The 19363-nt window shown below is 54.5% G+C and overlaps 1 protein-coding gene across 1 annotated transcript; it reads left to right on the top strand.

The window, feature by feature from the left end:
* Window positions 1-13173: 13173 nt before the first annotated feature.
* XIRP1 (xin actin binding repeat containing 1) lies at window positions 13174-18675 on the top strand. Its single transcript, XM_037847524.1, has one exon. It carries the CDS (start codon window positions 13174-13176, stop codon window positions 18673-18675), a length of 5502 nt encoding a protein of 1833 aa, XP_037703452.1.
* Window positions 18676-19363: the final 688 nt, after the last annotated feature.

The raw sequence follows: 19363 nt of genomic DNA, 5'->3' as shown, positions 1-19363 counted from the left end.
GAGCGCTTAGCACAGCGCCCAGCACATAGAAGCTATGCAAAGAATTCTTGTAGGAGAAAAATGAAAGCCAGTGCTTGGTCCTGCTGGATGAAGCGTCCCTTGATGAGGTGCTGCCACCTCCTGGGCACTGGAGGCATTGCCAGCCACTTCAAACACTCCATTTCCCAAGCCACCTTAGGAACTAGACCCCCCTCTCAGTTTACAAGGCTTTCTTGATGGCTGACATTTGGGGTTTTAAGAACAAACCTGACCCCTCTCTTGATTCTCATTTGACCAATGAGAGTTCTGAGGACCAGAGGGGTTAACAGAATCGAGCCTGTCCCACAGGCTCACCTGCCTCTCCGCAGTCTCTACAGCCTGGTTTTGCTTCCTCCCCTCACGGTGGTTGCTTTGGCCAAAGGCCTCCAGGGCCTTGTTGAATCTGGTGGCACCTTCTGACTTCTCATCTCACTGAAATGCTTTGCAGCTTTGCATACTGTTGCTCTCTTCCCTCCTAAAGGCATCTTCTTCTCTCAGCATCTTCCATGACTAACCACTCTCCTGGTTTTCCTCCAACCTCTCTGGCTGTAACTTCTCCTCTGCCACTGTTCTAAAAGCCCACCTTTTCCCAGGTGTGTTCCTATGCCTGCTTCTCTCCACCAGCCCCTGGAAGAGCTCATCTCCTCTTGAAGCCCTGATTCCGATCTGCACACGCACAGGCCACCAGGTCTCTGTCATCAGCCCAGTCTTCTCTCCGAGCTCCAGGTCCAATTATCCAGCTCCCTGAAGACCGTCCCTGGCACCTCACGCTCAACTTATCCAGAAGTCAACCTGCCGTCTCACCTCTCCCAACCACAATGCCCCTTGCTCTCACCCCTTCAGCCCCCACTTGGGAATGCCATCCTTGTCCACTCATTTCCCCAAACCAAAAAGCTGGGGTTCCATCCCTGTGTCCTCCCTCACGCTTCCCTTCCAGTTTTCTAAATAACTTTCACTCTGCTGCCTCAAACATTGTGTCAGGCACTTCAGCATGGTTTAGCTCTTTTAAATGTTGTTTACTCTGTCTCCTCAGCATCAATTACACCCAGCTCCTCTTCTCTCTCCTCTCTGCCACAACCTAGACCCTGAACTGCCTGAACTGCTGAGACAGGCTCTCCTCACCTGCCTTCCGTGGCCTGACTCTCTAGTGATTCCTTACTCCAAATTACCCCTGTTTGAAACCCTTCAGGATGGAGCCCAGACTCCTTGCCTGGCATTCAGTCTTCACAACTTGGCCCCAGCCTGTGACCTGAGACTGCTCTGCACCCTGTGTCCATCCACCCTGCCCTCGAGTCACAGTGCCCTTGTCACACAATCCATGTCAACATACCTTTGCCAGCTGTCTTCCATCTGCCTGGAACACCCTTCCCTCGCCTGCTCAGCCCACCTCAAATACCAGGAGCACATTCACCCCACTGCGCCACTGTACAGACAGGGAAACTGGGACTCAGAGAGCAGACACAGCGTTCCAGGGTCATGGAGTGGGAAGTGGTGGCCCTGGGGTTGTGTTGTGGATTGAACTGATATGTTGAAGTCCTATCCCCCAGTACCTTAGAATATGACCCTGTTTGGAAATAGAGTGCCAGTTTGGATGTATTATGTCCCCCAAAACGCCATGTTCTTTAACGCAATCTTGTGGGGGCAGATGTATTAGTGTTGATGAGGTTGCAGTCTTTGGATTAGGCTGTTTCCATGGAAATGTGACCCACCCAACTGTGGGCAATACCTTTGATTAGATTCTTTCCATGGAGGTGTGGCCGCACCCATTCAGTGGGTCTTGATTTACTTGGTTTACTGGAGCCCTATAAAAGCTCACAAACAGAAGGACCTCAGAGCAGCTGCAACTGAGAGACACATTTTGGAGACAGCCATTGAAAGCAATTTTTGTGATGCTTTGGAGATACTAGCCCAGAGTCTGCCCCAAGAAGCTAAGCCTAGAGACATTTTGGAGAATGCCATTTTGAAACGCAACCTGGAAGCAAGCAGATGCCAGCCATGTGCCCTCCCAGCTAAAAGAAGTTTTTCCAGATGCCATAGGTATTCTTCAGTGAAGGTACCCTACTGTTGATGCCTCTATTTTGATATTTGTTGTGACCATAAGACTGTAACTTTGTAACCAAATAAACCCCTTTAATGAAACCCAATCCATTTCTGGTATTTTGCATAATGGTAGCATTAGCAAACCGGAACAGATGGACTTAGACAAGTTATAATGAGCTCATACTGGAGCAGGGCAGGACCTTAATCCAATATGACTGCTGCCCTTATAAGAAGAGGATATTTGGGCACACACAGGTAAAGTGGAGAACACCATGTGACGACTAAGGCAGAGAACGCTACGGATTGAGGAGAGGACTTGGAACAGATTCTCCCCTACAGGTTTAAAAAGAAGCATGGCTCTGTTGACACCTTGATTTAGGACTTCCAGCCTCCAGAATGGTGAGACACACCTTGCTGGAATTTTAAGGCATCTAGCTTTTGGTGCTTGTTACAGCAGCCCTAGCAAACTAAGACAAGTTGGGGCAGGGGAGCACAGTCTGAAACCAGCTTCTTTCACTTCTTTGCAGCAGCCAGCCTCCATTCAAGCTTCAGTTTCCCCAACTGTAAAACATAAGTCCTCTGGGCTTTTCCTACTCTCTGGGTCCATAACCAGGATTTCTTGATTCTGAGATGCTCTGAGGCCCTCTAGTGGTGACCTGGGGTACTGAGCATGGCCCAGGATTCCCCAGCCAGTGCTAGGCAGACGCCCACACCAAGCTTGGGGCTCCGGGGGCTGGTGCGCCCCTTGAGAACGCTGTTACAAGTGGGCAGGCATGGCCTTCTGCCCCCTCAACTTCTCCAGTTTCCATTCTGAATGAGTTTTCTATTGCTGTGTAACAAAATGCCACCAATTAAGCAGCTTAAAGCAACCCATTTATTCAGTTATGGTTTGTAAGTCAGAGGTTCAGCACGGCTTGCCTGGATTCTCTGTTAAGGGTATCTATCACAAGGCTGAAACTGGACTGACTTCTCACCTGGAGCCTCCGGGGAGAAATCTGCTTTCAAGCTCTTTCAGGTTGGTGACAGAATTCATTGCCTGTGGCTACAGGACTGAGGTCCCCTTTTGATTTCTGGCTGTCAGCCAGGGGCCACTCTCAAATTCCAAGGCCACCCACATTCTTCTCATAGGGCCTCTCCATCTTCAAGTCACCCACAATGCATCAAATATACCTCAAGCTTTGGCTCTTTCCAAACCTCCTCATCTGCCACCAACCAGAGAAAACTTGCTGCTTTTAAAGGACTCACCTGATTAGGTCAGGCCCACCCAGATACTCTCTGTACCTTAAAATCAACTGACTTGGGACTTCAATTACATATGCAAAATCCCTTCACAGCAAGACAGAGCAATAGATAATGGATGATAGATAGGGAGGCAGGGAGGGAGGGAGGGAGGGAGGGAAAGAAATAGCTGTCTGAAAACATGTTAAAGTTAGTGGATCGGGATATCTGGGGGGTGGGGGTCAGGGAATGCCAGAGTTCTGTGTATGGGGTTTGTATTGTTTTTGCAACTGTTCTTTTAACTTTGAATTTATTTCAAAATAAAATGTGAAAAAAAAAAAAAAAATCCCTTCACAGCAGTACCTAGGTTGAATAATCTGGGGATGGGACTCTTGAGGAGCCATCTTTAGAGATCTGCCAACACATCGTCATTCATAAACCATTTGCTGACATCTGCTCCATGCCTAATCTCTACTCAGCAGTGCTGGGGGTTGCAGAAATGAATAAAACTCAGCCCCATGAGCTGTGGGATCCTGTCTCAACACCCTGCCACCCACCCTGGGCTCAGCCAGGCTTTCCTACCTTCCTGTCTTTCCTCAGGCCCTACCTTCTCCTTACTGCCTTTCCCCACCACCTCCACCCAGCAGGTGTGTCCTCATTTAGGGGATTCAGCTCACAGGAAACCTCCTCCATGAACCCACCCTGGATGCCACAGTTGGGGTTTACTTCTCCTTCATTTGGGTCCCCCCGACACCATGCTGGCACTTCTGTCCTTGCCAGGTCAGCTTTCAGCTGGACTATTAGCTTCTCAGGGCAGGCTCCACATATGACAAGCTGGTGTGTCCCAGGAGTCATGCACCACCGGGCTTGGCTCACAGTGGGGAATCAGTAAGCATTGGGCAAAGGATGGGAGGAAGAGAAATCTGCTGTCAGGGGATGCCGACAAGGTCAAAGGGCAGGGCCCCCAACCCAGGAGAATTGATTAAGACTGCCAACCTCATGCCTTCCAAGCCACATGGGCTCTGGAGCCCCACGCTGTGTGCTGCAGGACTGACAACAGTTCTCCAAGCCCAAGGACTAAGGGACAGCAGCCCCAGCTCCCTGCTGTCCCCACCCAGGCAGTTAGGGCATCCCAATGAAGGACATGGCCTTCTGGAGACCCAGCTCCATCTGATCTCCCATCACATCCCTCCTCACAAGGTACCCCCAGGGCCTAGAGTACCCACCACCCTGGTCCAGCAGTTAGGAAACCTAGTTCTAGTCCTTGCTAAGCCCCTTACTCACTACGCCACTTCAACTTGCCAACCCAACCTCTTTGAATCTGTTTCCTCCCCTGTAAAACAGGCACACAAATACCTTTCTCACAGGGCTTCTGTGAGGACTGGGTGGAACCATATATACGTAGTAACAGTTCAGAGCACTAGAGCTGGGCATTAATTAAAGGGAGGGGGGATGTGAACATGGGCAAATCTGAGAAATTGTGTTCCAAGCTGTTTTCATTTCCTAGGCTGTTAAAAGCAAATGCCATGAAATGGGTTGGCTTAAGCAATGGGAATTTATTCGTTCACTGTTTTATGGCTGGGAAAATGTCCAAATCAAGGCATCATCAAGGCGCTGCTTTCTTCCTGAAGACTGACAGCCAGCGATCCTTGGCTCCTCTGCCATGTGACAAAGCATGGGGAGGCATCCACTGGTCTCTCCTTTCTCTTCCAGGTTCTTCTGGCTTCCGTGGCTTTCTCTCTCTTTGTCTGAATTTCATTCTCTTATAAAGGACTCCAGGAATAGGATTAAGACACATCCTGAATGAGATGGGCCACACCTTAACTGAAGCAGCTGCCTCAAAAGGTCCTACTTACAACAGGTTCACCCCCACAGGAATGGATTCCCTTTAAAAGCTTGTTTTCCTGGGGTTCAAACAGCTCCAAACTACCATATAAGCTGAGAAAAGTGCTCCCTGAATGCCAGCCCCTTTCCCTTCGATTTGCCTGTTAACCCAATTGCTTTCCTTTGCTGGTCACAGTTTTTTTCAGCTGTAAAACGGGAATTTGGACTCAACTTCTCACTGTCAATGGGACTTTAGCCCTGGAGAGGCCTTTCAATACCACTGACTGTCATCCTACACATTCCGGAGATGAGGAAAATACACAAGAAAGAAGAGTTGGAGCAGAGCTGGGACAAGGACCCAGGAGTCCTGAGTCCCAACCCAGCTCGCTCTGGCAGCCTCTGCCCCCCTCTAACACCAGTCAAGGCATGGCGCTGTGGCCAGTAGCCAGGGGCTTGAAATGGAATGGGTACAACTAAGGAACTACATTTCTAATTTAATTTTAGTTCATTTAAACTTTAAAACTGACACTCAATTCAGTTACTGGAAAACTTTAAAGTACGTTTGGATGACTTGGGTATCTACCTTTCAACTGTAAATTTTATTAAAGCTAAATACAGATCAAGTATTTCTGGTGGAAATTTAGGCTCCCGATTGAGCTGTATCGTTAGTACAAAATATACACTGGGATTTTGAAGACTCCGTTTTTTAAAAAACAATTAAAATATCTCGTTAATAATTTTTATATTAATGATATGCACAAATGATAATATTTTGGAAATTTCGGTCAAATAAAACATTATTAAAATTAATTTCACCTCTTTCTTTTTATTTGATTTAAATATAGTTACTAGAAAATTTAGAATTACTTATGTGGCTTGCATAATTTTTCTTCTGGATAGCATCAGTCTAAATCTTCAAAACAACACCCTGAGGTGGCCTTGTTCTTATTATCCTCGTCTCACAGAGATGCAACTTAATGTAGCAGATGGTGCCAGACCACCCCACCGAGACCCCCGGGTCACCTGCAGCTTCGGTGGGCAGTCCCTGAACACGCCAGCACTTCCTACCTCAAACACTTGCATCGCTCTGTCTGAGGGGCAAAGAAGAAGTATAGGGGAGTCAGTGGTTCCAGGGATAGCCCTTGACCAGTGGGGGGTGACGTTGGTGGTTTTGCCAGTTTGTATGTATTATATCCCCCAAAACGCCATGTTCTTTAATGCAATCTTGTGGGGGCAGACATATTTGTGCTGATTAGGTTGGAATCTTTGGATTAGGTTGTTTCCATGGAGACTTGACCCACCCAACTGTGGGTAGTGCCTTTGATTAGATTATTTCCATGGAGGTGTGGCCCCACCCATTCAGCATGGGTCTTGATTAGTTAAATGGAGCTCTATAAAAGCTTAGACAGAAGGAACTCAGTGCTGCAGGTTAGAGAGACTGTTTCAAGACGGCTGTTGGAAGCCGACGCTGACATTTTGGAGAACGCCATTTTGAAATGCAACCTGGGAACAAGCAGACACCAGTCACATGCTTTCTGAGCTAACAGAGCTTTTCTGGATGCCAATGGCCACCCTTCAGTGAAGGTACCCTATTGTCGATGCCTTACCTTGGACACTTAATGGCCTTAAGACTGTAACTGTGTAACCAAATAACATCCATTTATAAAAGCCAATCCATTTCTAGTGTTTCGCAAAATGGCAGCATTAGCAAACCAGAACAGTGGTTAAATACAGCAGTTTATTTGCCCTGTCTCTCAGGGAGACCGCAGAGGGATTAAACCCCAGTTGCTCCCAGAGCTGGCCTGCTTTCCTCCTGCCCTGACTCTCTTCTCTGCTCCCTCACCACCTTGCCCGGAATCCCCTCCCAGTTAAACCACCAGCACCCAAATCCCAGTTTCAGGCTCTGCTCTTGGAAAACCCACACCAAGAGTCAAAAGACTCACTGAGGCATATAAATAGCAATGGACAGACGGGCGATCTGATCCCAGGCAGCGTGACACCAGATCTCACCCTCCCAAACACCACCCGGGAGCCAAACCATTCCTGTGTTGAATCTGCCCACCCTTTGAGCAGACCCCAGAGCAGAAAAATCCCTTTTCTGGACTCAGATTGTTTCACTGAGAGCCTGAGCAGACCAAGCCTGGCCTGCCTGGAGCTGTCGCCCTGGCACCAGTATCTGCTTCCTGCCAGGAGCAAAGCCAGGACTGCCAGCCCGTGCCTTGAAGGACACTCGCCTTCAGACCAAGAGGACACACTCAGCCCTGCAACCTGGAGAAGCTGGGGATGGCCGAGGTCCAGGGACAACTTATTGTGCTTACTCATTTATTGAGCTTACCGTGTGCCAGGCACTGTCCTAAATGTCTTTGCTATATTAATCATATAATCTTCACAATAACCCTTTGAGGTACACACAATTATTATCCTCATTTTATAGATGAGGAGACTAAGGAACAGAGGGGCTTAGGAAACTTGCCCAAGGTCACACAGCTAATAAATGGGATTCAAACTCAGGCGGTCTGGCTCTTAATCATTTCTGGATCCTGTGTCTTCTGAAACATCAGAAAAAATTACTGCCCATGACTCCCCTTGAAATCCACCTTGGAGTATCCATTTCTGTAGCAAGACTTAGGCCTGAACTTCTGGCCAATTCCCAAATTTGGTGGAGACCCACTTGGAGAGAGGGGCTACTAGGAGAAAGTGCCCTTGAACTGGGAAGGAGTAGACACCAGAAGGAGAGATTGTGGTAGCTGGAAAGCAGCCCCCCTTCCCTACCTACCCCTTCCCCAAATCCTCTGTTTTTGACAAAGATCCTTTAATCAGCACAGCCATTCAACCTCAGTGTATTTATTTATTCCCAACCTGATTCGAGATTCCTAAATGATTTGAGAGGGTTTAAAAGATAAGTGCGTAGTATCTCCACCAAACATACTCTGCCTGTTTGCTGCCTTAATGGCCTAGTAAGGGAAACTGATGTTGGGATACTATTAGACCATCACCCACAGAGTGACCAACTTGTCCTGTTTTTCTCAGAAATTTCCCACTTTCAAAACTTAAAGTTCCTTGTCTTGGGGTACCTCTTAATGCCAGGGAAAAAAGGATGTTGGTCACCCTAGTTATACAGGATGCAGGACATGAAGTCTACTTGCTCAAAGAGCACTAAAAATTTATCTCAGAGCTTCCTAGCAGACAAAACAAAAAGGGAAATACCATCAGTTGTGAGATTTTTAGTGTCGGTAATAGCACTGTACAATAGAACTTTCTGCAAAAATGGACATGTTCTGTACTGTCCAATATGATGGTTACTAGTCACATATCTCTGGGCACTTGAAATGTGGCTTGTGTGATTGAAGAGCTGAATATTTAATTTAATTTAATTTAAATTTAAATAGCCACATGTGGCTAGTGGCAACTAAATTGGACAGCATGACTGTATTAGATAAAAACAAACCAGGTGCTCAGAAAATGCCTCTTTCTTGATATTAAGGCCTGAGAAATTCTGCTGTGAATTAACATTTGAGATAAATACAAAGATGAGCTCTTTTTTTATATAAATATAATAAAAGCAGGCACATATAAAACACATGCCATGTGCTAAGTCCTCTTGTAAATCTTTTCATATATTAATTCCTTCAGTTTTCAAAACCACCCTAAAGGAGAGGTGCTTTCAGCATCCCCAGGAAGAAGGCTCTGCTTGGGAGACTCTGAGATGCCCAGCCCTCCTTCCCTGACCTGGTGGCCTGAAAGGACGGTACCTTGTGTCTCCCTCCCTTCCCAGGGAGAGCCAGGAGCCTGAGGAGGAGATGGGCGGGCTGGGGTGGGGGGAAAAGAGCAGGGGAAGAGAAGAGGAAGGGGGATCAGGAAGAAGGGCTTTCCAGACGCCCCCTGAGGCTGACGCTGCATGGCTGACACTGACTCAGTGGAAAAAGTGAGCAATGTCCGTGTCACCCCTGGCACTGTGGGCATTTGGGGCATCAGAAGGAAGACCCCATTCTGCCAGGCAATGGAATGCACCTGCATGCCCTTAGACAAGGTACTTGGGCCAGGCCTCCCACCCCGGTGGAAATGCTGTGGACAGTTCCCGACCCCTCTCATCCTACTGGCTCCCTCCTGGCCTCAATGCCAGGACCTGGTGAGCCCGCTAGGCCCTTCCAGCTCCGGGCAGCCAAGGAGGGGCAGGTGTGCCCCCACCCCCACCCCCACCTCCATCTATGACTGGGAAGCTGATGACTCCAGGGTCAGAAATAACCCCACTGTCAGCTCCCCACATGCCTCCCCTCCCCTCCCCTCCATTCCCAGAAAGTCTGGGCCCTGAGTCAGAGGGAAGAGCCCCGGAGTAAACAAGGACCCAGATAATCTGCTACGAAACCACAAAACCACTCCATGGAATTCTTTGAGAAATCAGGGACTTAGTGGAGAGTTGGGCCCGGTAATTCAGATCTTCTCCCAGAATCCGGCATTGCTCAGGGTGTATAAACCTGTGTTATGAGGCATGAAGGAGAATGGCTACAACAGGATGAAATCTTTAGTGCAAAAGGGAATGGGGGAGGAGAGCCAGGCCTCACTCTCAGAAGCATCCAGGCCAGACCAGAGCAGGAGAGTCTGGCCTTGCCCTCAGGGGCCCCCAGTCTCCAGGCCGGGGAGGTACACATGTGGTGATCGGTCAGAGGTCAATCCAGAGCAGGAGATGGGGGCTCTCAGGGATTAGGCCACAGGCCATGCACAGGCCCCATGCCCCTCCTTACTCATTCCCTCAAAACAGTCCAGGGCAGCCCCGGACCCCGCACCGTGGCTGAGTCACTGACTGCACTCCCCACATCAGATTTTGGATGAATGAACCCCTCTCCCCCTCCCCTCCCCCTCTGCAGTTGAAAGGACATGTAACCGATTCCCCGGATGGAGAGCCACTTCCATGGGCCCTAAAAATAACCGCGCCACTTCATACTCTGAACTTAGCGTCCCCTGACCACCCCCACCCCGGCCCACCCCCCGACCAGCAAGATAAAGGCAGCTGCCCGGGCTGGCAGGGGGCAGAGACCCGGAGCCAGGCGGCGAGAAGGCCTGAATCAGCGGCGCAGGACCTAGTCTGAACGGGAAACCCCAGAGGGACGACAGAGCCCCAGGCTGCACCTGCCACAGACCCCAAGCACTCATTCGGCCAAGCAGAACCCGCATGTGAGTAGCTGCCCCTCTGTCCTTCCACGGCAGGGCTGGCTCCCAGGTCGGGGATCCCCGCCGCGCCCTCTAGGTTGGCTCTCAGGACAGCGAGAATAAGGGGTGGCTCTGGGTGGAAGAAGGGGGGTGGGGGACCACATTATTGGGAGTACATGAGCAGAGGGGTCTCTGATATAAGGGATCCATGAAGGGGTTAAGGAGAGTGAGCCCCGTGGGAGCAATCAGAGGGCCGCCTGAGGTGGGGAGCAGGGCTTTAGGGGCCCCGTATCTGGAGGAAAGAGGGTGGAGGAGAGGAGGGAGGCCAAGGGGAGGGAAGCTGGGGGCTGGGGGTTGGGGATCAGGAGTGACAAGTAGGCCCTAGTCTCCTTTGCCAGTTCAAGCCCCCTGCCCAGCAGTTGTGGGTGAAAGTCTGGGCATATTTGGCCCCAGGAATGTCTCCCCAGAACTGGCCTGAGGCCTGGCTGAGCCCCACTTCCCCCTGGGGGGAGGGGAGGGGATGCAGCATCTGCCCGAGGCCACCGTCCTGCCAGTGGGAAAGTCCTTGGGGCAGACGTGGAGGGCACATATTGGGGAGCCCAGGGCTCAGTCTGCCCACACGTAGATGCGTGGAGGGGTCAGGGCCCAGGAAGAGGGTACCTGGGTGCAAACTTGAGGACACCCTGAGAGTCTGGCCCCACCCAGGAGGCCAGGCTCTGGACAATTTCTAGGGCTCAGGCCCCCACCCTCAGTCTGGTCTCAGTTCTGATCTCTGCCTTTGCCCTACCCCTGCCTTCTAGAAACAAAAGCCCCAGGAGGTCCCTGGCCAGGGAAGCCAGCAGGCAGGAAACCAGGTCCCAGCTTTGCTGCTGCCTTGCTGGGCCTCCTTGGACAGTAAAGGGATTAGGTCTGGTGACCTCTGAAGGTCCTTAGGCCTGACATCCCTGGAGTCCATGACTCGAACAGTCAGTGACCATGGCAGAGATTCTGGAGATTCCAGGGGGCGGGTGGAGCTGGTGGCCTGCACATGCCATCTGCTGCGGCTACCCTGGTGCTGACAAGATGGAGTGGAGGTGAGGACAGCACAGGTTTTCTTTTGGCAGGGGGTCCTCATAGAAGCTCAGTGACTAAAGAAGCCACCTAGAGGGTCTGATAAGAATCAGGCTGCAGGTTCAGGGGTTTCCACTCCTTGGGGGCTCTAATGTCTTCAGCAGACCTGCTGGGAGTTGGGGGTGGGCACTAAGCCTTCTCTTCCTGCCCCCCACCCCACCTGCTTCCAATGTCCCTCCACCTATCCCCATCCCCAAGCCCCTTTGGGCAGGACATTTGCAGGCTCCAGTATTCAGTAGTCATGCAGGGGGCAGGTTCAGGGGCTGGGAACCAGGACTCAGGGAGCCCAGGATAGCAAAGGAGAGGAGGTGGGCCAGGGGCTCCCAGGGCCCCCTCTGGCTGAGCCTGGGCCTTCCCCAGCCCAGGGCTGCTTCTGAGGCCGGGACCGCAGCTATATTTAGCACCAGCATAGAGCAGAGCAGTGGGTCAGGGGCAGCCGAAAGGGGGGCGTGCTTCTCATTCTTTCCCTCCTGGCCTCTAGGAACTATAAGTATACCTGTCACAAGACAGATAAGGCACACACGGGACAGAGACCAGAGAAGGGCCTGAGGGGTCTCACAGCTGGGGAGAGGCTGCACCTTGGTGGAAGCTGATTGACCAGAAGAGGGAGGGAGAAGAGGAGCAAGAAGCCAGATGTGGGGCTAGTTGAGGGGTTGGGGTTCAAGGATGAGAGACACTAAGGGCCCAGAGATAGGTCTCAGCCTGAGGTTCTGATTGCACAAGTGCCTGAAACTGCGCTTACTTGCACAAGAGAGGGGAGGACTCTCCTTTAGCAAGGAGCGGGGCTCCCTGCAGAAAGGACCCCTGGTCTCACTGTCCTCCCTCCTTGTACATTCTCTCATACAGTCTCCTAGAGGTGCCTGCTAGAGAAGAGGCACCACAACCAATAAGAAAGTTTCACTCCCCCTGCTCTCTTATTTCTTGAGGGCCAGGCCCTACATGGGAGCTGGGAATCCCAAGCCAGCACTGCCTGCCACTCATTTGCCAACATCCCACTCTTTCTGGGCCCCAGTTTCCTCACCTTTAACTGCAAGGGCTTGGGCTAGAAGCCGCTTGAGCCCCTTCTAGCGCAGACCTTCTGAGTCTTTGGAGTACAGCACAGAGAACTCTGTGAACAGCACAGAAAGGTAGAATCTGTCTCTGCCTAACTACAAGATGTCTGTTGAACAACTGCCTCTCCCCAAGCCTCAAATGCTTCCACTATGGCACGGCCTGTTGACCCCCACTATCTTCCCCGTGGTCCTGGGAAAGGTTGGAGAGTGAGTAGAGAGTTAAGGGGTAAAGGGGCTGCAGGGACCAAGTCGAAGGGGCACGGGCGCCCTCTGGTGTTCTGCAAAGGAATTTCATCTCCGTGGGAAATGAGTCACAAGTTTAAGGTCCCACCTCTCATTGGCTGGGACTAGTAAATCGGGATTTCCCCAGGCCCTCATCTGGGAGTCCTCCAGGGGAAAACGGACTTTGGCAAAGGAAGGCAAGGGTGGGGCGTGTCCAGTTTTCCCACAGGAGGCCCAGGCATCACATGGGTCTGAAGGGAGGAGCCTCATGGCCGTTGGCACCCTGCTAGACACTGGGGAAGCAGGGCTCCTCCTTGCTGGATGACTCCATATGTCCTTAAGGTCAGGGCTCGTCACACACCCACCATGCAGATGGCAGAGTGAGGCTCGGGCCAGGCAAGCGTAAAGAGAGAGGGAGCTTGTGTCACCATGGAGTTACTCTGCCCCTGAGCCCTCCCTCTGCCATTTCTCCTGGCAAACAGCCCCCACCCCACCTAAGGTCCCCAGCCCCATCCTCACCTTGCTCCTCCTCCTCAGAAGGATGGCCAACACCCAGATGCAGGTGGCTCCTGCACCCAACATCCCAACGGCGACTGCAGAGGACCTGCCCCTGCCACCACCCCCAGCCCTGGAGGATCTGCCACCACCACCGCCCAAAGAATCCTTCTCCAAGTTCCACCAGCAGCGCCAAGCTAGCGAGCTCCGCCGCCTCTACAGGCACATCCACCCTGAGCTCCGCAAGAACCTGGCAGAGGCTGTGGCTGAGGACCTGGCAGAGGTTCTGGGCTCTGAGGAGCCCACCGAGGGTGACGTCCAGTGCATGCGCTGGATCTTTGAGAACTGGCGGCTGGATGCCATTGGAGACCACGAGAAGCCAGCTGCCAAGGAGCCCGTGGTGAGTGGCAATGTCCAGGCCACCTCCCGCAAGTTTGAGGAAGGCTCCTTTGCCAACAGCACAGACTGCACGCTGGCCGGACCCCGGCCATCTGGAGGGGACGTTCGTGCAGCCCGCTGGCTATTTGAGACAAAGCCACTGGCTGAGCTGACAGGCCAGGCCGAGGCGTCAGAGGCTACAGTGAGGGAGCCCGCAGCCAGTGGGGACGTCCAGGGTACCAGGATGCTCTTTGAGACACGGCCGCTGGACCGCCTGGGCTCCCGCCCCTCCCTGCAGAAGCAGAGCCCCTTGGAGCTGCACTCAGAAATCCAAGAGCTGAAGGGTGATGTGAAGAAGACGGTGAAGCTGTTCCAAACAGAGCCACTGTGCGCCATCCAGGATGCAGAAGGCACCATCCACGAGGTCAAGGCCGCGTGCCGGGAGGAGATCCAAAGCAACACGGTGCGGTGCGCCCGCTGGCTCTTCGAGACCCAACCCCTAGAGGCCATCAACCGGGACCCCAGCCAGGTGCGGGTGATCCGTGGCATCTCCCTGGAGGAGGGGGCTCGGCCTGACGTCAGCGCCACTCGCTGGATCTTTGAGACGCAGCCCCTGGATGCCATCCGGGAGATCCTGGTGGATGAGAAGGACTTCCAGCCGTCCCCGGACCTCCTCCCTTCCGGGCCTGATGTTCAGCATCAGCGGCATCTGTTTGAGACCCGAGCCCTGGACACGCTGAAGGGGGACGAGGAGGCTGGGACAAAGTCCCCACCCAAGGAGGAAGTCATCCCTGGTGACGTCCGCTCTACTCTGTGGCTGTTTGAGATGAAACCCCTGGACACGCCCAGAAACCAGGTCCAAGTGGGTCATCTGCAGCGGGTGGAGTCCCAGGATGGCAAGGGGCTTACGTGTGAGCCCCTACCCAGAGACAGCTCCTCAGCACTTCCTCAGAGCATCCCCCAGAGGGACAGGGTGAAGGGGGATGTGAAGACCTTCAAGAACCTTTTTGAGACCCTTCCCTTGGACAGCATCGGGCAGGGCAAGCCTCTGGCCCAGGGAACTGAGGCTGCTGGGCAGTCCCAGGACATAGGGTCCCCGGTGTATGCCATGCAGGATGCCAAGGGCCACCTCCACGCCCTGACCTCTGTCAGCAGAGAGCAGGTAGTTGGAGGTGATGTGCAGGGCTACAAGTGGATGTTCGAGACACAGCCCCTAGACCAACTGGGCCGAAGCCCCAGTACTGTTGATGTGGTGCGGGGCATTACCCGGCAGGAAGTGGTGGCTGGGGACGTGGGCACTGCTCGGTGGCTCTTTGAGACCCAGCCCCTGGAGGTGATCCACCAGCGCGAACGGCAGGAACGACAGCAGGAAGAGGGGAAGAGTCAGGGAGGCCCCCAGCCAGAGGCACCCCCGAAGGGCGATGTGCAGACCATCCGGTGGTTGTTTGAGACTTGCCCAATGAGTGAGCTGGCAGAGAAGCAGGGGTCAGAGGTCACAGACCCCACCACCAAGGCCAAAGTCCAGTCCTGCACCTGGATGTTTGATCCCCCACCCCTGGACAGGCCAGAGGGTTCCAAGGAGCAGCATCTGCGGGTTGGCCAGGTGCAGGCTGGGCAAAAGCAGACAGATGGACATGTCTTTGAGACTGAGCCTCTGCAGACCGTGGGCCGTCCCTGCGGGAAAGGGCCTGTGCGATATTGCAGCCGAGTGGAGATCCCTTCAGGACAGGTGTCTCGTCAGAAGGAGGTTTTCCAGGCCCTGGAGGCAGGCAAGAGGGAAGACCAGGGGTCCAGGGAAACCCCTGGACCCATCCCTGGGGGTTCTGTGCACAAGTTCACCTGGCTTTTTGAGAATTGCCCTATGGGCTCCCTAGCAGCTGAGAGCATCCGAGGGGACAACCTCCAGGAAGAGCAGCCTGCGGGCCCCTTGGGCAATGGGGCGCTAGAGAGGCAGGAGACTGCAGCTCAGGGGACCCTGCAGACACTGTATGCCACGCCTGGCATCCTGCACCATGGAGGCATCCTCATGGAGGCCCGAGGGCCCAAGGAGCTCTGCCTTGCCAAGTACATGCTCCCAGGCCTAGGGCAGGGGCGCCCCCACATACTGAAGGAGGAGCTGGTGTCTGGAGAGCTTCCCAGGATCGTCCGCCAAGTGCTACACCGGCCAGATGTGGAGCAGCAGGGGCTGCTGGTGCGGGAGGACCCGGCAGGCCAGCTCCGGCTCACGACGCTGAGGCTGCTGGCTCCAGGCAGCAGTGGGAGTGTCGCTGACATGGACCCTGAGCTCCAGCAATTGCTGGCTTGTGGCCTGGGGGCCTCGGTCACAAGGACTGGGCTGGTAATGCAGGAGACAGAGCAGGGCCTGGTTGCACTGACCGCCTACTCGCTGCAGCCCTGGCTAGCCAGCAGGGCCCCTGAGAGGAGCAGTGTGCAGCTGTTAGCCAGCTGCATAGATAAAGGAGACCTCAACAGCCTGCACAGTCTGCGCTGGGAGCCACCAGCTGACCCAAGTCCAGTGCCAGCCAGCGAGGGGGCACAGAGGCTGCCCCCAACTGAGAACATCATCCATGTCCCCCCACTGGATCCCAGCATGGGGATGGGGCATCTGCAAGGCCCAGGGGTTACTCCCTGCCCCCCCCAGGCCATTGGGAAGGCAGTCCCTCTGGCTGGGGAGGCTGCAGCCCTAGCCCACTTGCAGGACAAGGAAAAGCAGCAAGACAGTCATGCCAGGCAGAAAGGGACGGTAACCTTAGGAAAGTCGGCAGGAGCCACAACTACGCCCCCGGGTCCTGGGGCCCCTGACCTCCAGGCTGCCATGCAGAGCCTGCGGATGGCAACAGCTGAAGCCCAAAACCTGCACCAGCAAGTGCTGAACAAGCACAAGCAGGGCCCTGCCCCTGCAGCCACCTCCACGCCCTTCCAGAAGGGTCTTCTGCAAGCACCAGCCATGGCCACTGGGGCTCCCCAGAGAAACACCAGGCCTGTGGCCAGAAGGGACCCCGGGGTCCCAGCAGCCCCCAGAAAGGTCAGTGGGGAAGAGAAAGCACTGCTCGGAGGGCTGCCTGGGGGGTGGGGGACGATTCAGGATGGTGTCTATGCTGCTCACCCCGTGAGGACCTTTGACCCACTCAGAGGTGTCAAGCCTTCCGAGAGGGAATCCCCGCCAAGGGGCAGGGAGACTGCCCTCTCGGCCCAGGCTCCCGGCCCACTCCAAGGAGACCCAGGTCAGAGTCTTGGACCAGGGCAGAAGGAGCCTGGGGGCCACACACAGAGGACCTGGGGACCTCTGGGGAAGGCGATGGCAAAAGTCGATCCAGGGGACCTTCAGGCTGCAGAGACCACCCTGAAGGCTAACCCTTTAGCCCACCCCACTCTGGCCTCTGGGCCTCGGGCTGCAGGTGCCAGCCTGCCCTCCCATAATGCCTCTGTTCCTCCTCCTCCTACTCTCCCAGCTGCTGTGACAGGACCTGACTGCCCAGCCCACGCCAACCATGAAGAAGACTCCATCCAGCAGGCCTCCAAGTCCCTTCTCCACTCCCAAAGCTTCCCTGCTGGCCAGAGAACCCTGGGGGCATCACAGAGAGAGACCCTGAAACTAGAGTCTACCACACCCCCAAGGAAGAAGCCCCAGCTGCCCCCCAAACCTGCACACCTAACACAGATTCCCCCTCCCCAGAGGCTGCCCAAGCCCTCAGCTCCGTCTCCCAGCTCCTCCTTGCAGGTGGGGCAAGGAGAACACAGAAAAGGCAAGACTGATACAGCCATCCAGCAAGTGGCCAAGGTCCCAACCCCTGCAGGCAAGGGGCATGCACCTCTAGCTGGGTGCCCCACTGGACAGCACCAACCCAGCCCCCAACATGGCCTCAGCACCATGGCCCCCAGGCCCACCAAGAGTCAGACAGTAGACAGCAATGCCCAGGGCTCTGAGCCCTCCAAGCTTGGAGAGCCCAGCAGCAACCCTACTTCACCACAGGAGATCTCCAGCTCCCCAGGGAAGCAGCCCAAGGAAGATCCCACACAGAGGGCACTTGGGAGTCCTGAGATTCTGCAGGGACACCAGCAAGAGCTCCAGGGCCTCCTGAGCCAGGTACAAGCCCTGGAGAAGGAGGCCATCAGCAGTGTGGATGTGCGGGCACTGAGGAGGATCTTTGAGGCTGTGCCCCAGCTGGGAGGGGCTGCCCCTCAGGCTGCTGCTACCCCCTGCAAGTCTGAGGCCTCAGTGGAGCAGGCCTTTGGGGAACTGACACGGGTCAGCACTGAGGTGGCCCGGCTGAAGGAGCAGACCCTGGCCAGGCTGCTGGACATTGAGGAGGCTGTGCGCAAGGCCCTCAGCTCCATGTCTAGCCTCCAACATGAGGCTAATGCCAGGGGTGGTTCTCAGGGATCCCCAAAGAACCACAGTGCTCAGAAGGTCGGTATCACAGACAGCAATAGAACCAGGCCCAATTGGTCAGGCCAGGAGGCCAGGGGGCAAACTGGGGTCAAGAGCCAAATCAAGATTGGATGCCATGCTGAGGTCCAGGGTGGAGCTAAAGTCAGAGGTCAAGCAGCCTCAACTGCCCCTCCTACCAGGAGGCTGGAGACATTGAGAGAAAATTCAGGCCTCCCTCGAGACTTGCCTTCCCACAAAGGATCACCTTCCTCCCCAACCTTCATCTCCATTGAGTCAGCCACAAGGAAACCTCCAGAGACTCCCAGTCCCAAAGGCAGTCCTGATGTGTCAGTGAAAAGTACACACCTGGCCCAGGACAGGGGTCAAACCCTGCTCCAGCAGGAACTTGTCCAGGACAAGGCCAGCAGGAAGGAGGTCCCCCAGTGCTCTGGACAGCCCAGGCTTGCCCCTGCCTCGGCCAGCCCCCTGCCCACAGGGTGGCAGAAAAGTGTTCTGGAGCTGCAGACTGGACCAGAGGGCTCCCAGAGCTACGGAGCCACGAGAACCATGACTGAGCAATATGAGGAGGTGGACCAGTTCGGGAACACAGTCCTCTCGTCCTCCACCACAGTCACTGAGCCAGCAGAGCCGGCCAGGGGCCCGGGCCCCCACCTGGAGCTCCATATCTCACCCTTGCTGCGGCAGTTCCTGCACCGGCCAGCAGGGCTCAGCAGTGGCCTGGCGGAAGCCGGGGTGGCGTACGTGCCCCACGGCCACTCCCAGCCAACTGCCCAGTGAGCCCCTCCACCTCCCACAGCCTACCAACCGCCATTGCGGCACCTCCCCCCAGGGCCCCTGGACTGAGGTGGGTGCTTACCTCCTGCACACACAGGGCAAGGACCAAGAAGAAAGTGCATCTTCTTAGAACCGTTGTGGGCTGTTTCTCTTTCTCTCGTTCCATAGTTAGATCCAATTCTTGCAAGGCGGTGAAGAAACGTGGGGAAAACGCCCAACAAATAGTCCAGGCACGGGAGTAGGATGAGGCTCCCAGCTGCTCATGGAGGATGTAGTTTGTACAGACACACCCACACTCCTCATACAAGCCCGGCCCATGCACACACATGCGTGTGTCCACCACTGCCTGTGTAGGAGCCACCCCCAACCTCGGTTTCTTATATATTATGAGTCTGAATGTTCTCAGCCATCTGCTCCTTAATCCCTGGAGAGGACCAGAGCCCACTGGATGTGGGATTGGTGTCTGTTTGGGATTGGTCTGAGGGCTCCGGAAAGGCTCAGCCACCAGCACCATCAGCCCCATCTCCATTGTTCAGCTGGTGGTCCCGGCAGTCCCCAAGGCCCCATAGTGAGGCTCAGCCATTAGCCATGTTCCTAGAAGCCTAGAAATGCACTGCCTTTCTCTGCCCCACCCCACCCCCACCCCACGTTCTGCACCCCAGATGGGAAGAATACATTCTGAATAAACCCA

This window comes from Choloepus didactylus, chromosome 1 (assembly GCF_015220235.1).
Source record: "Choloepus didactylus isolate mChoDid1 chromosome 1, mChoDid1.pri, whole genome shotgun sequence".
NCBI lineage: Eukaryota > Metazoa > Chordata > Mammalia > Pilosa > Megalonychidae > Choloepus > Choloepus didactylus.
Note: the sequence above shows the minus strand (reverse complement) of the source record. Positions and strands in the feature narration are given on the sequence as shown.